Source organism: Buceros rhinoceros, unplaced genomic scaffold (assembly GCF_000710305.1).
Source record: "Buceros rhinoceros silvestris isolate BGI_N320 unplaced genomic scaffold, ASM71030v1 scaffold9622, whole genome shotgun sequence".
NCBI classification, from domain to species: domain Eukaryota; kingdom Metazoa; phylum Chordata; class Aves; order Bucerotiformes; family Bucerotidae; genus Buceros; species Buceros rhinoceros.
The window spans coordinates 62,239-74,869 of NW_010397142.1; the positions used below are offsets into that span (position 1 = coordinate 62,239).

Sequence of the window (12,631 nt, forward strand, 5' to 3'; positions counted from 1 at the left end):
AAGATTTCTCAGATTCTAGATGTCTGTCTTCTGTCCTTCAGTGACCTTTGACAAAGTTTGTGGGCTGTCTGTACCTTTGAGTAGATTTTTGCGGGTTTACTTTCATTTAGCTGCAGTTTTAACCTTCAGTTCTCTGTCAGAAGTTACTTTGGTTTTTTTTTTTTACACTGTTTCTGGCAGACTTTTGTGAACAGAAGAACATTGTTCTGCGAAGTGCTGGTTCCTTTAATGAAATGTCAGTCTTTTCCTTGCCTTCCCTACCTGAGGCTTCACGTGCTTGTCTGTCTCTGATCAAGTGCAGCTGGCTGTTACTGCAGCTGCCATGGAGACTCGATCTACTGCCTGAACTTTGCACTCAAATTAGATCCAAAGGACTTGCATGAGATGTGTAACCACTTAATTAAAGGAAATCAATTTAGCCTTTTCTTAAATATTTCACTTGGAAGAAACAACTGCGTATGACTAAGATGCTGATGCTATTTTTCTAATACAGAGCAGAACAAAAGTTTTTTGAATACCCCTCAATATTTTCACATTTACAATGGAAATTTCAAAGGGAGATACCAGTCTCCTTGAAGGCTATTGCTTCTTTATAAACAAGTACTATAACTTTGCAACTAGAAAGCCCCTTTCTTTAAGGACCTACTCAGTTAGATAGAACTCATATGGAAAAAATGGTGGCTCCTGTACATAGGACTTTAGAAGCCGATGTTTTCAGGGCCACCATCTCAGGGTTTGCACCTTCGTTCTCATCTCATATGAGACCTCTGCAAGTGATGCTACATTTGGCAGAGCAATACATGGCTCAGGAGCTTTAGGTTAGGGACTGTGAAGAGCATTTCCCAGGTGACAGATATTAAAGAGGTATTTTCTGAAAGAAACAGTTACCATTCTTCCTTCTTTACCTACGAACCTGCAGCTGGCTTGCAACATGTTTTTACAATCCTCATTTGTATTTCTGACATCAGAATCCTCTTATCTAGGTCTCGGGAGTTCAGGCACATCATAAAGAAGGAATATGTACTATTCCTTTCACTACTGAACCTCTTAAGTCTACACAGGCTGCCTATGGACATGTCCATTACAACTGATTTTGAGAGAAACCCTGTCTGCTACCTGAGTATATTTGTAGATTGTTCACTGCCCAAAACTCCCTTTGGGTTTGGTGTTTGGGGTTTTCTTGTTTGTTTGTGTGGATTTTTTTTGAACACTTATTTTATCAGAAACACCCGAAAATACAGCACACGGTACTTAGCGGCTTGGTGTTTGTGCAGTCTGCAGAACACTCAGTAGCTTGCTTGCTCTGTTAACTTCTTTGAGCATTGTAGTTCGCTCAAGTCTACAAAATACAAAATTCAGAATTTGGTTGTCTTTAAGATTTTGTCTCTGGAACTGGCCTAGTATAGTTACAGGGCTGCCTGGTTATGGGAGTTTAAAATGCAGAGCTAAGGATACTGAAGAACTGTTTGAGAACCAGGTTCACAAGTTTCAGTATCTAGGTTTTTTGCAAAATCTGTTTCCATTTCTCTGGTAAGAGTACTGGCTACACGACAGTACAATCTTGCCAGGTGGGCTGATGGTGCGAAAGATGGGACAAAGTTAGCATATAGATAATGTGATATTTGATATTTCTTTGTGGATCATGTCTTTGAATCAAGGGACGTTTGATCAAGAGTTTTCTGAGATTCTGATTTATGGAAGTATTTACTGAGAAGAGTACAGATCCTATCAGCATTGTGCACCTGGGACTGAAAATTGGCCTCTGTCATTTGTTATTTATCAGCTTGAGTACACGGCTTCCAGCTGCCTGTGGGGGAGTTAATGTTGAAAATCTTGTTAAAGGAGAGTTGGGGCTGTTTGAGACCAGAGCATTTAGCAGGGAATGAATGTGGAAAAAAACAGCTCATGGTTATGTGCAGTAGCTCTGTGTTTATGGGCGTGTGTATGGGTAATGAAAGTTTGACCACAGCCATTGACAGTCTGGTGGCTGATTGCTGTACCTGTTTCTGTTGCTTCTGTGAGATTCTTCTTTTAACCGTTGAGATGTGGATTGCTAGTTTAAACAGTTACTTGACAGTGATCTCCATTTTCTGACTCAAGAAGGAATGCAATTAGGAAAGATTGTTCTTTCTGAGCACGTTGCTCAGTGCAGTGCTCTTCTCCTGCGTGGCATCCAGTCTGAGTCACTGAAAGGCAAGAACTTAGAGTATTGGAAACATGGCAATTCAGCAAAAAAAAAAAGTTTATTTTCTGCAGAAGAACAAGAATGCTCTGTAGGTGTGATGGTCCTGTGGACCAGTGCCATCCAGCTGGTTAGCACCATTGGCAGCTAAATCTGTTTGTTCAATAATCATAATGATAGCTGTTATTCTTCTGTAAGGGTTCATATGTCAGTAGGGGCTGTAAGCTGCCTCAGTAATCTATATACAAATGTTGCTTATTAAATGGTTCCTGGAACTAACATCCAGTAACTTGTTGGTATAAATGCTTTCAAAATTATTTAGTTGAGATATTACTAAGAAGGTCTAGAACTTGCTATTAAAAAACACCAACATGACCTTTACAGTGCATATTGTAGAATATTGGAGTAAGAAAAGTGTCTGCACAGTTTTTGAGAGACAGAGAACTTGCTTCTTATGCAGGCCTGCTTTGAAGGCATTGTTAATGATGCATTTCTGATTCATAGTCAATTTTAAACTATTTTTCCTTTGTGTGTGCGCGCTCATTGGTACAGTATTTACACCCTGGTGTGTATGTGTGTGGGTACAGTATTTTCACCCTTCATTGAGAAATAAAATACGACAAGGTAGAGAATAATCAGTTTCCTCACTAGGACATAAATGCCTTGTCATTCCTTAAATGGCATAACATGGAAAGAGAAGAATATGTAATAACAGAAAATTACAACAGTTATAATCTTGTTTCCCCTTTCAGAGATTGTACTTGTGATTGGTGTCCTCTGCAGATAATAGGGAAATAACAGGCAATCTTCTGTTTTCTTAGAACTGTGTGGGGAGGTGGATTTGGAAATGGAATTTCTCCTTAAGAGTCTTGGACTTTTCCTGTCAAAGCAGGTTCATTTCATTCATGTATTTTTCTGTTGATCTAAAACGCAGTTCCTTTATCAGTTACGCAATAATAATATTTACTTGGAAGTAGAAGCTGAGACCTGATTTACGATTCAGATAGTGATGGCTTGCCCTTTATTTCTGTCATGTTTCTCATGAATATTCTTCAGGTATCACCTCTAGCAAGAACAGTTTTAGGAAAGGCGTAGGCATGGTTTTTTTTGCAGGAACTCCATATAGGGAGCCTTTTTATGCCTTGTGGGATTGCTCCCACAGCGCTGCGAATGCTGGCCTTGAGAATAGGACCTGACTTCTCTAAGCAAGTAGCATATGTACAACTTTATAAATGGTGTAGCCAGCACTGACATGGAACAGTCCACAGGTCTGAGATAATAAAGTGTTCCATTGCTTATAGCTGAGTTTTAGTTACATGGTGAAAGGATACAAAATTTAAAAAATATGTGGCAGTAGTAGATTGTCTGTGTGTTTCTGAACATGATGCAGTTAAAAGCTTTAGGAACCTTAAAAACAATGAAGTGAAAAGTACTGCAAGTCAATGAACATAGAATTTGTCGTGAAAAATGCAATTTCTTCCTATAAAATATTATCCTTACAGCTGTCATTGACTTGTTAAAAGCAATTGTAAATTCATTTTGTGAAATGAGAAGACTGAGTGCATGAAAAATGTACAGAGCGGCTGTACTGTGCTACAGTTGTTCTGGGGTTTTTTTACTCAAAACCCGTTTTCCACTTACTGGAAAAGAGCTTGTGAAGTCTGCAATCCATTTTTTTGTGCTTTAGCTGTAAAATTTTCTGAGGAAATATAAACTGTACTTATGTACACGAGGCATTTTTTAAAGTACTGCTTGCTTTAAACAAGAAGTATGTATGGTGACATGGAAATACAGTCGTATTAAATACTGCTGCTACACACCCCCCTCCCCACTCCTCCCCCCACGAAAAGGAAATCTGCCATATTATGGTTTGGTAATCATTGTGAAAATCTGTTACCAGAAGTCCAGGGTTGTCAAAACTGTTGGCAAAACTTCACAGTGGCTAAAAAATGAGTAAACTGTCCAAATCTGTTACCAGTGTATAGAAGCTCATATTGTGCTGGGGCAGAAGACAGACAGAATAAAGTAGTGGGATCTATAGTCTTTGAATCCTTGCAGGGAGCAGAAGGGTGAAGGTGCAGTGTACATGTGTTACAGCTGTTCTAAAAAATGGGTTTAGGAATCATTTCTCTTGAATGACTCCTACTTATTAGGAAATTCTTTAATGTTGGTGCTTGTGACCATTTGGCTTTAGCAGAAGCAGTGTTCTCCCTGTAGACCTTGTGAAGCAAACTTGAGGAAGCTTCCTTTGATCTGTGTGTAGAGGGGGACAGGCTCCCTCTTGCACTTAGAATCTGAATTTTGCTGAAACCGCTTGTGAATCCAGAATTGCCGTTTCCAAATGTTCTGCACAGTCCCAGACTAGAGCATGCGACTCTCTGAGGGCTGGTGTGGAATGACATGATCAGCTAGTGCTTGTAACCTGCCTAAGCTGTTAATAGTGGACTTCAGTGCTTGCTGAAACGCGTTCTAGAAAATGAAACAACTCTAATACTGTGACAGAGCTTTAACAAAGCAGCAGCAGTCTGGCTAATCCGATATGATCACAGTTGTTATATGGTAGGTATTAAGGTACTATAGGTGGTTCTCAGTCTGGCTCAGTACCAGACCGTTGATCTGACTAAGACGATGTTGAAGTGATATATACTCCATGTATGGAGTTTACTGCACACAGCTTTACTGGGAATCTAGAATACCACCAAATCAATCCAGCACAGATTGGGTGGTTTGAAAGCTGGGTATTTAGCAAATCTATCATATAAAAATACTCTTGATGAGGTTTACGTGTGATGCAAATGTTCTGCCAGTGGTTTAAAAAGAAAAACAAAAAAGGAGAATCTGCAGGTTGCTTCTGCAGTCTGAGTTGTGTCTATTCAGTGAAAAAGCTCCTGATTTAGTGTAAATCCTCAAAAGTCAGGCACCACATCAGATACAGCAATTGAGTAACAGCAAAGAGTCTGGCAACTTTAATGTTGAATCTGTGATGTGTCCCCACCCTCCATGTTTATGCCTCAAAGCTTGAAGCGCTTGCTTTGTCATAGAAGACAGTGGGTATGACTGTGCCTGGTGAATGGACACTTAAAATTGATGTGCCCAACTTGGAAATATAATGTACCCTCTTAATTATTTATTGGAACGATTCCCCTGGAACTGTAGAATGTTTTCCATCAGTTGAAATCATTAAGATGCAAATTTTTTCTTGCATGTGTGTTGTGGTTCAGGTAAAATATATGCACTTCATGCACAGGATTCGTGGCCTGTCATGCAAGAGGTTAGGCTGAATGCTTTTAATACTTCCTTCTAGTTTTAAACAGTGAACCTGTGAATAAGGCAACTTGACCCTTGCTGTACAGGTGATATTTTTTGCAGTAGCTTGTTTAGTCCTCTCAGTAAATTGATGCCTCCTACCTTGAAGAGTAGGAGGTACAATAATCGTTCCTGTGTTTCCTGCTGTTGTCTGAGCACATACTGACATCTCTACCAGTACCTGTGCTGTTAAGGATGGTTCTGACCAGTGTCTAAGAAATGCATCATCCCTCCCTGATCAGCTCTGTTAATCAGAATGGACTGTGTGTTCTGGGGATGATAAGGTGCTCCGCATCAAAGCGTTGAAAAGAAAGAGGTAGGCAGCCTGACAATTTGGAAGAAGTGTAACGTTAACATGTTGTACTTTGCACCAGTGCTTCAACATAGTGATCTTAAGATTGGTCAAGTTAAAGACAACTTTAAAAACAGATAAATCTCCAGACTTACCTTGGGGGCTCAAGCTATCCATGTGTCTGTTTCCAAAAAAGGTTTTTTTGACACACAATTAAACTTAGAAATCTGCTTACTGACTTTGAAGTGTTGAGGAGACTGGGGAATGTGACTGGGTGGTTCGGAACTACTGATATTTACAATGTATCATTCAAACTGTTAGATTTTGGTTTTCAAAGAGGTTTCTCCTTAAAATACTTCGGTTTAGTTCCTCCAGCACTTTTTCCTCGTTGCCTTAATGCTTATTATAATTTTTTTTCCTCTTTGCAGCTTATTCTCAGCCAGTGGATAACCATATCACTCCATCTGCCTACTTGGGACAGTCCCTGCCCCCAGCATCACCAGGGCGATATTCACCAGTTCCCAAGGGAATGCTTGGAGATGATGAGATTACCAGGTAATGAAAAAGCAAACCAAGGAAGGTGTGTTTGTGGGCAAAATACTAGTGAATACTGTATTTTATTTCAAGAAATAAATGGCAGTTTCTTGATACTTGTAAACGTTGTTGTAAGGTGAAAAATAGGTATATATGTGCAAACACACATACATACACCCATGATTTATTGGTTCGGGAATAGTGGTAAAATGAGAATGTCATCCCAAAGTGCCCCATGAGTACACTGAGGTTTTTAGGTTCGTATTATTAGTAGACTGTGACTCATATGACTAGAGATTATTTTTTACTTTAAAGCCAGCAATGTTCTTTCTTGGTTTTCCTTTTTTTTTTCTTTCCACAGACAGGGGTTTGATTTGATGGATTCGTAAATCCAGAAATGCTAGAGGGCTCTTAATCCTTTCCTATTAACAGACCATTTGTTCCTTTGCTGATTCAGTAGATTGTATTAATCTTTTTTTCATCACTGCTGATAACGGGAAGCTCTTCTAATTTTGTTACCCTTCTGTTTGACAAGTATAGGGAGGTTATACTGCATTTTCAGTATGTTGCTGCTGAATTCTGTGTCACACCATCATCTGATATGGATAATGTCACTCAGTTTCTGAGGCAGGTTCTACCCAGGATTGAAATCTCAGTGGTATAAAAAGTTAGAGATTGTATTTTAGCGTATTGAAAGGTAGGATATGTAGTTATTTTTAACTTAGGGTTAGGTGGACGTGCAAGCCAAAGTGATTCTGTGCTGCTTATAGCATTGCTGAACTTAAGGTTTTATAGCATTCCTTTAAAATTACTGTAAAATGCAGAGAAGATTTTAGATGATTTTCTTTAAATTACTGTCCCATCTTCCAATTCCTCCATCCCAAAAAGAAGTTTCACAATTTTGAGTAATATTTTAAAGATTAAATATTTTAAACACTCTAATTGCAGTGGTTTTGCTAATGTATTAGTGTGATCCAGAGCAATGCACATAGGTTTTCAGTGTCATTTATTAGTAATAAAATAATACTCTGAAAAAAAATGGAATAGCTGATAGAGGGTGAAATTTAAGGATCTGACACCTCATTGATTTAAGAGCTAGTGCAAGAATAGAATGAGTTTTAAAGATCAGACTAAGTGATATTATTCACTTGTTTTGGAAAAATGCAGCTTTTTAGTTTATCCTGTGTTAATAATTGATGTGTCCAAATACTTGAGGATGTCCATTAATAGTTCTTTAGTGCTCTCTAGTGATTTTTCAAATGCAGTGCACAGTTGCTCTACATTATTAAAGATGTCTGATCCTGAAATCATTTATGCTTTCCTTGTAAGGGGTCAAGTAGCAGATTAGTAGATTTTTGAAATGAGTGTTTCTGCATTACAAATTGACTGGCCTTGTCTTAACTTGATCAATATTTCTTCTTTCCTCTCCCCATCCAAATCAGGAGAGGATCCTATAAAAAGAATGTGACAACGTGGTTTAGATTTAACTCTTTCAATTGCAGTTGCTGCAAATAAAATGCAAATGTGTCTGAGAATGCCATAAATTCTGATTGTTTTTTTAAGGGCTTATGCCTACTTCTTGAGTTGTTCTTTGCTGTATTTATTACTTGGCCAACTGGAGTGAAAGTAAAGCAGTAAGGACATTTTTCATTACAGGTGTTTCCATTAGGATTTGTTCTTTAAGTTTCAGAAAGGGAAAATAGTATTTTGTTCTTTGCTATTACCATTAGACAGACTTAAGTCTGTGAGCTATGTGGAAAGTGTTAAGTAATGACATTTATTGCTGAGTAGGGTTGCAGTGTAATGGGAATTTAGAATACATACTTACGTATTTTTCAGTTCACATAGCCACAGGGAGGGGATTTTGTGTTGCATCTAGAAGCAGAACTGAAAGCATACGAATAGTAAAGTTATTATTTGCAAATCTAAGCTTTGAGGAGGAGGACCGGGGTGAAGTGTGGAGTGGGACACACGACATTGTTGCCTTAAGAAATCTATAACTTCTGATACCTAAATTCTCAACACTACTATTCTCAGAAAACTTAGCTTTTCTAATTGTTTGTTTTACTTTTACTGATGTCTAGTGACTAAGATTCCATACTCCTTTCTTCCATTCAGGGAGCCTAGAAAGGTTGTCCTGCATCGAGGATCAACAGGTCTTGGATTCAACATTGTTGGAGGAGAAGATGGAGAAGGAATTTTCATCTCTTTCATCCTTGCGGGAGGGCCAGCTGACCTGAGCGGAGAGCTTAGGAAAGGAGATCGTATAATTTCTGTAGGATTCCTTACTTCTTTTATTTAAACAACAAAAGTGTTCCCCTCCCTGGATATTAATGCCCATTAATAATTTATGTGCAAAGAGTATCAGTAACTTGCCTAAATTTGAGACAAAGGAACAGATGCCAGTATAATTCCAAATCTTTGAGGACTTTAGTTTGCCTCATCTGTAACCTGATTAAAATAGCACTGTCCTATCTCAGCGATATTCAGTGAAGACATTAGCTTATCTTAGTCTGGTAGCTGAGGGGTGTATGTGTCTAAATTCAAAGAATACAAGCTTCGGAAATAAGCCTTCTAAAGAGGTGGGCACTTGGCACCAGTGTCTAAAATCGGGTGCTTCCTAGAGTAGCTGCTAAACTTCCTATTAGTCTTAAATAGATCAGTCTCATACCTGTCGAAGGGCTTTTTCTGTATTAGTATGAAGGTCACAAAAATGTTGTGTGTTTCTTTGTGAAATGACTAGTTTGTGTCCAGGTAATATTTTTTTCCACGAGTCTGCATTCTGTGGTGATAAACGCAAACATTTATTTTGATAAAGAGCTTTTTATATATTCCCTGTAGGTAAATGGAGTAGATCTAAAGGCAGCAACCCACGAACAGGCAGCAGCAGCCCTGAAGAATGCGGGCCAAGCAGTAACTATTGTAGCTCAGTACCGTCCAGAAGGTAAGGATTGCCTTATTCCAGTTCACTTCTGTAGTTTGAAACTCAAGAGAAAGATAAGCTGCAATGTGCTCCCACCCACCTAACCCCTCTTTTGAGGAGAGGAGAAACAACCACTGCGATAGATGTTGACATGTTAGATGTTAGCGTAACTGCAGGTGACCAGGTAGGAATATGTGCAGGTCTTGGTGCCATGGCTTGGTATGTTTCTTGCTTTGATCACATTCAGAATTAATTTCTTCAGTAAATGTTAATACTGTCAAAACATGAAAATTAAGCTGATGGATCCAGAACTTGGTAGAAACATAATTTGTATTTCACAATTGTCTTCACCCGTTAATATAATGGGGTTGTTTTCCTTAGTGGTAGGAGGATAAAAGACATAACTCCTCCTCTGTTGTGTTGATTCAGATGACCTAAGGAGACCATCACGTTTTCATTCCTTTGTGTTCATATTGAGCTGGTATTTCTGTTTATCCAGCGATTTTCTTCTGGACCAGATTAGACTGAAGCTGATGTGGGTTAACCATCCTTGTGTGTTCTGCAAAAGCCAAATAATACTATGTCATCACAATACATGTATTGTCCTCTTGTATTTCTACAGCACATTTCAAATGCCTTTGTCTATTTGAGTCATTAAAAATGCAGTGGTCTAAAGTGGCATGCTTACCTTGAGTCTGTAAACCCATATATTATTGTTTATATATATAAAAAATAGACATTTATCTTTTCTCCAATTTTGCTGATTGGCCCATCACTAAATCTTCCTTGCAGTGACTTACCTACTTAAACCTTTCCCTTAACAGTACTGTCAAGGAGTAAGTGACAGTGTTTATCGGGACAGGTCATTGAGCAGGACTGCTGCCTTCATCTGAAATTGTTAGGCAGCTGATTGCAGCATACTCTTCTTCATTCTTTATTTCTTCTCTTTTGTTGTGTATCTTTTCTCCTGTCCTCCCCACATCTTTGAAACAGCTTTCACATTGCACTCCTCCTCCATCTGCACCAATGTCATGTATCTCCAGTGACCCAGGAACTCTGTCAATAATAAAGCAAACTAATTTTTTTTGGTCTGAATGGTGGTCAAATCACTGCAGCCAGCCCATGCTGTCATTCTGTATTATCTTGAGAGGGTATAGATCCTGGTCACATGTTGAGTCTGTACATTGCTCTGTTCCAGGACTCGTCTCCTAGAAGCGTTCACTCTTGAGACTTCGTTTTAGAAACAGTAGTAAGGTCAGGATTGGTTCTGGAATATTTGCTTTGGTTTTCTATCAAAATTATAAAATAGTTCTGTTGATACACACTTGACCTGTGCTCTGCATAGCTCTTCACTGTTGTGACAGGTGGCTAAAATTGTTACACCTTCTTGCTGCTTGCACAGGGATCCCTTGCCTTACTGAGAAATAAAACTTGTGCTTTTATTTGTACATGAGTTGTTCTTTTTGAGCATCTGGCCATTTTTTGATTCAAAGTGGGCATTCTTGGTCGCTGTTTCTTCTGCCAGAAAGTTCTGTTGAAATGCAGCTCCTGGTGGCAGAACATGTGTTTCTCTGGTAGAATATATACGAAGACACAAGTGCTTCTTTTTTCCCTTGCCAAAAAATGTGTGCAGACTTCATGCAGAAGCAGCAGTTTTCCAGTCCTCTCTGGGATTCGGGCTTTAAAAAGAAAAGAATCCCTTCTTACTCTGAAAGTCAGAACTCTCTTTTTCATGTAGAATAAGAGAACTAAGCATTTTGGATGGTTCCTTATCTTTCTGCATTAGAAATAACAGCTTTCTTCAATACCGCTTGTCCAAGTACATAACTTATTTTCTTGAAACATGTATTGAGGTGCTTGACTGACTGATGGGATTTTGAGTCATTGCACAGGGATTTGCCTAGAGCAACATACCCTGCCTCTTACAAATTTCTCAGTGACTGTCAGTTATAGACTTCAAACCTAGAGCTGTACTTGTTTCTTCATGATTGCTGAAGCATTCAGAACAAGACTGTATGCGGTTGAGCTGTGTTGAGAATGCTATTCTCAGAGAATTTTAGGGCACATTGGAGAGGATGCATGTGGGAGATGTTACTTGAATTATGCTACATTATGGGCGGACATCTGGCACATCAATCAAAGGATTACTTTTTTTTAAAATGTTTGGTCTGCATGTCCATCTTTCTTCCTGAAGTACTGCTTAAAATCTCCATTCAGAGTGAAGATGTTGGAAGCATGATAAGGCTTACTCTATCCTTTTGAAGTGTGCTATGAAGGAAGAGTGTAACGAAGACACAGAGATCCATTGTACTTTGGAGGCCAAGTATGAATTGACACATGGCCAACCTACCTCAGAGAGCTTTAGTTACTGATGTCTGACTTCGATACCTCTGCTTGCTTTTTTTTCTTACTCCTAAAAAGAGATTGAGTGGAACTCAAGCTGTCAGCTTTTCAGGTCTAGTGTGGGAGGAAATTTGGATCAGATACTCACTGTTCATATCTTAGACTCCTAAAGAGAATATTTCCTTAAAGGTTACTGTTTGTTTGTTATCATAGGAAAACACTCTGAGATTTGACTTTCAAGTAGAAAGTATGTGATTGAGCGTTCTTCATAAAAGTGCACATGTTCCTTGATCATCATATTTCCCAAATTATAGCTGAGGGTGGTCGTCTTTTCCCCTCAATTGATTCATTGAAGTTGGGAATTATAAATATATGTATAAATAGTATTTCCACTTTTTGTTTATGCTATTCAAAAAAGGTGAAGTATTAAAATGAAGACTTCATAAAATCATTGTTCATCATTGGTGTTCTCAAATATCTTCATAAAGATGAAAAGCATCAGTTATAACTGGTTGTATTGCATGTTTTTTATTTTTATTTATAAATGCAGCAGGATTTTGTAAAAGATGCTGACAGCTAGGACAGATCAAGGAGATTCTAGACATCCATCAGGGTTCATTATAACAAGGTAAATAGATTCAGTATGATAGGAACATTTGGAAGACAGTTGAGACCAGCTCACTTCACTCCCTGTAATTGTATATGACAGTTGGTATGTTCATAGATGTGGTGGAGAATGCTAACTTATGTTTTGGCACCCTACCACATCAGCTATATCAGAAATTTCCCATTTGTATTTCTTCTCAAATTTCTGGGAAGAGAGAATTTTTGCAAGCAGTTCTCTCATAGAAAAACCTAAGTAGTCTGTAGAAAAATTAATCTTTGGAAAACTCCTAGAAGAGGGTTGAATTTTCCATATCTGTCTCTTCACATCTGTGGTTTATCAAACACTAATTGCTGGAGTTGGGGTAGGCTAATATGGCTGACTGATACTGCTTTTATTCTATCCAGGCCCAAATTATGTTAATTGCTGACTTCCCCCCTCCCCCCC

The 12,631-nt window shown here is 38.6% G+C and overlaps 1 protein-coding gene across 3 annotated transcripts in view; it reads left to right on the forward strand.

Annotated features, from left to right (window-relative positions):
* Positions 1-12,631, forward strand: part of DLG1 (discs, large homolog 1 (Drosophila)) — a 92,927-nt gene that overhangs the window by 42,978 nt on the left and 37,318 nt on the right. For all 3 annotated transcript variants that reach the window (XM_010146136.1, XM_010146137.1, XM_010146138.1), the window contains 3 exons: positions 6,209-6,335; positions 8,433-8,589; positions 9,156-9,258. In XM_010146136.1, the coding sequence (XP_010144438.1) occupies positions 6,209-6,335; positions 8,433-8,589; positions 9,156-9,258 (387 nt within the window). The remainder of the gene's footprint in view (positions 1-6,208; positions 6,336-8,432; positions 8,590-9,155; positions 9,259-12,631) is intronic.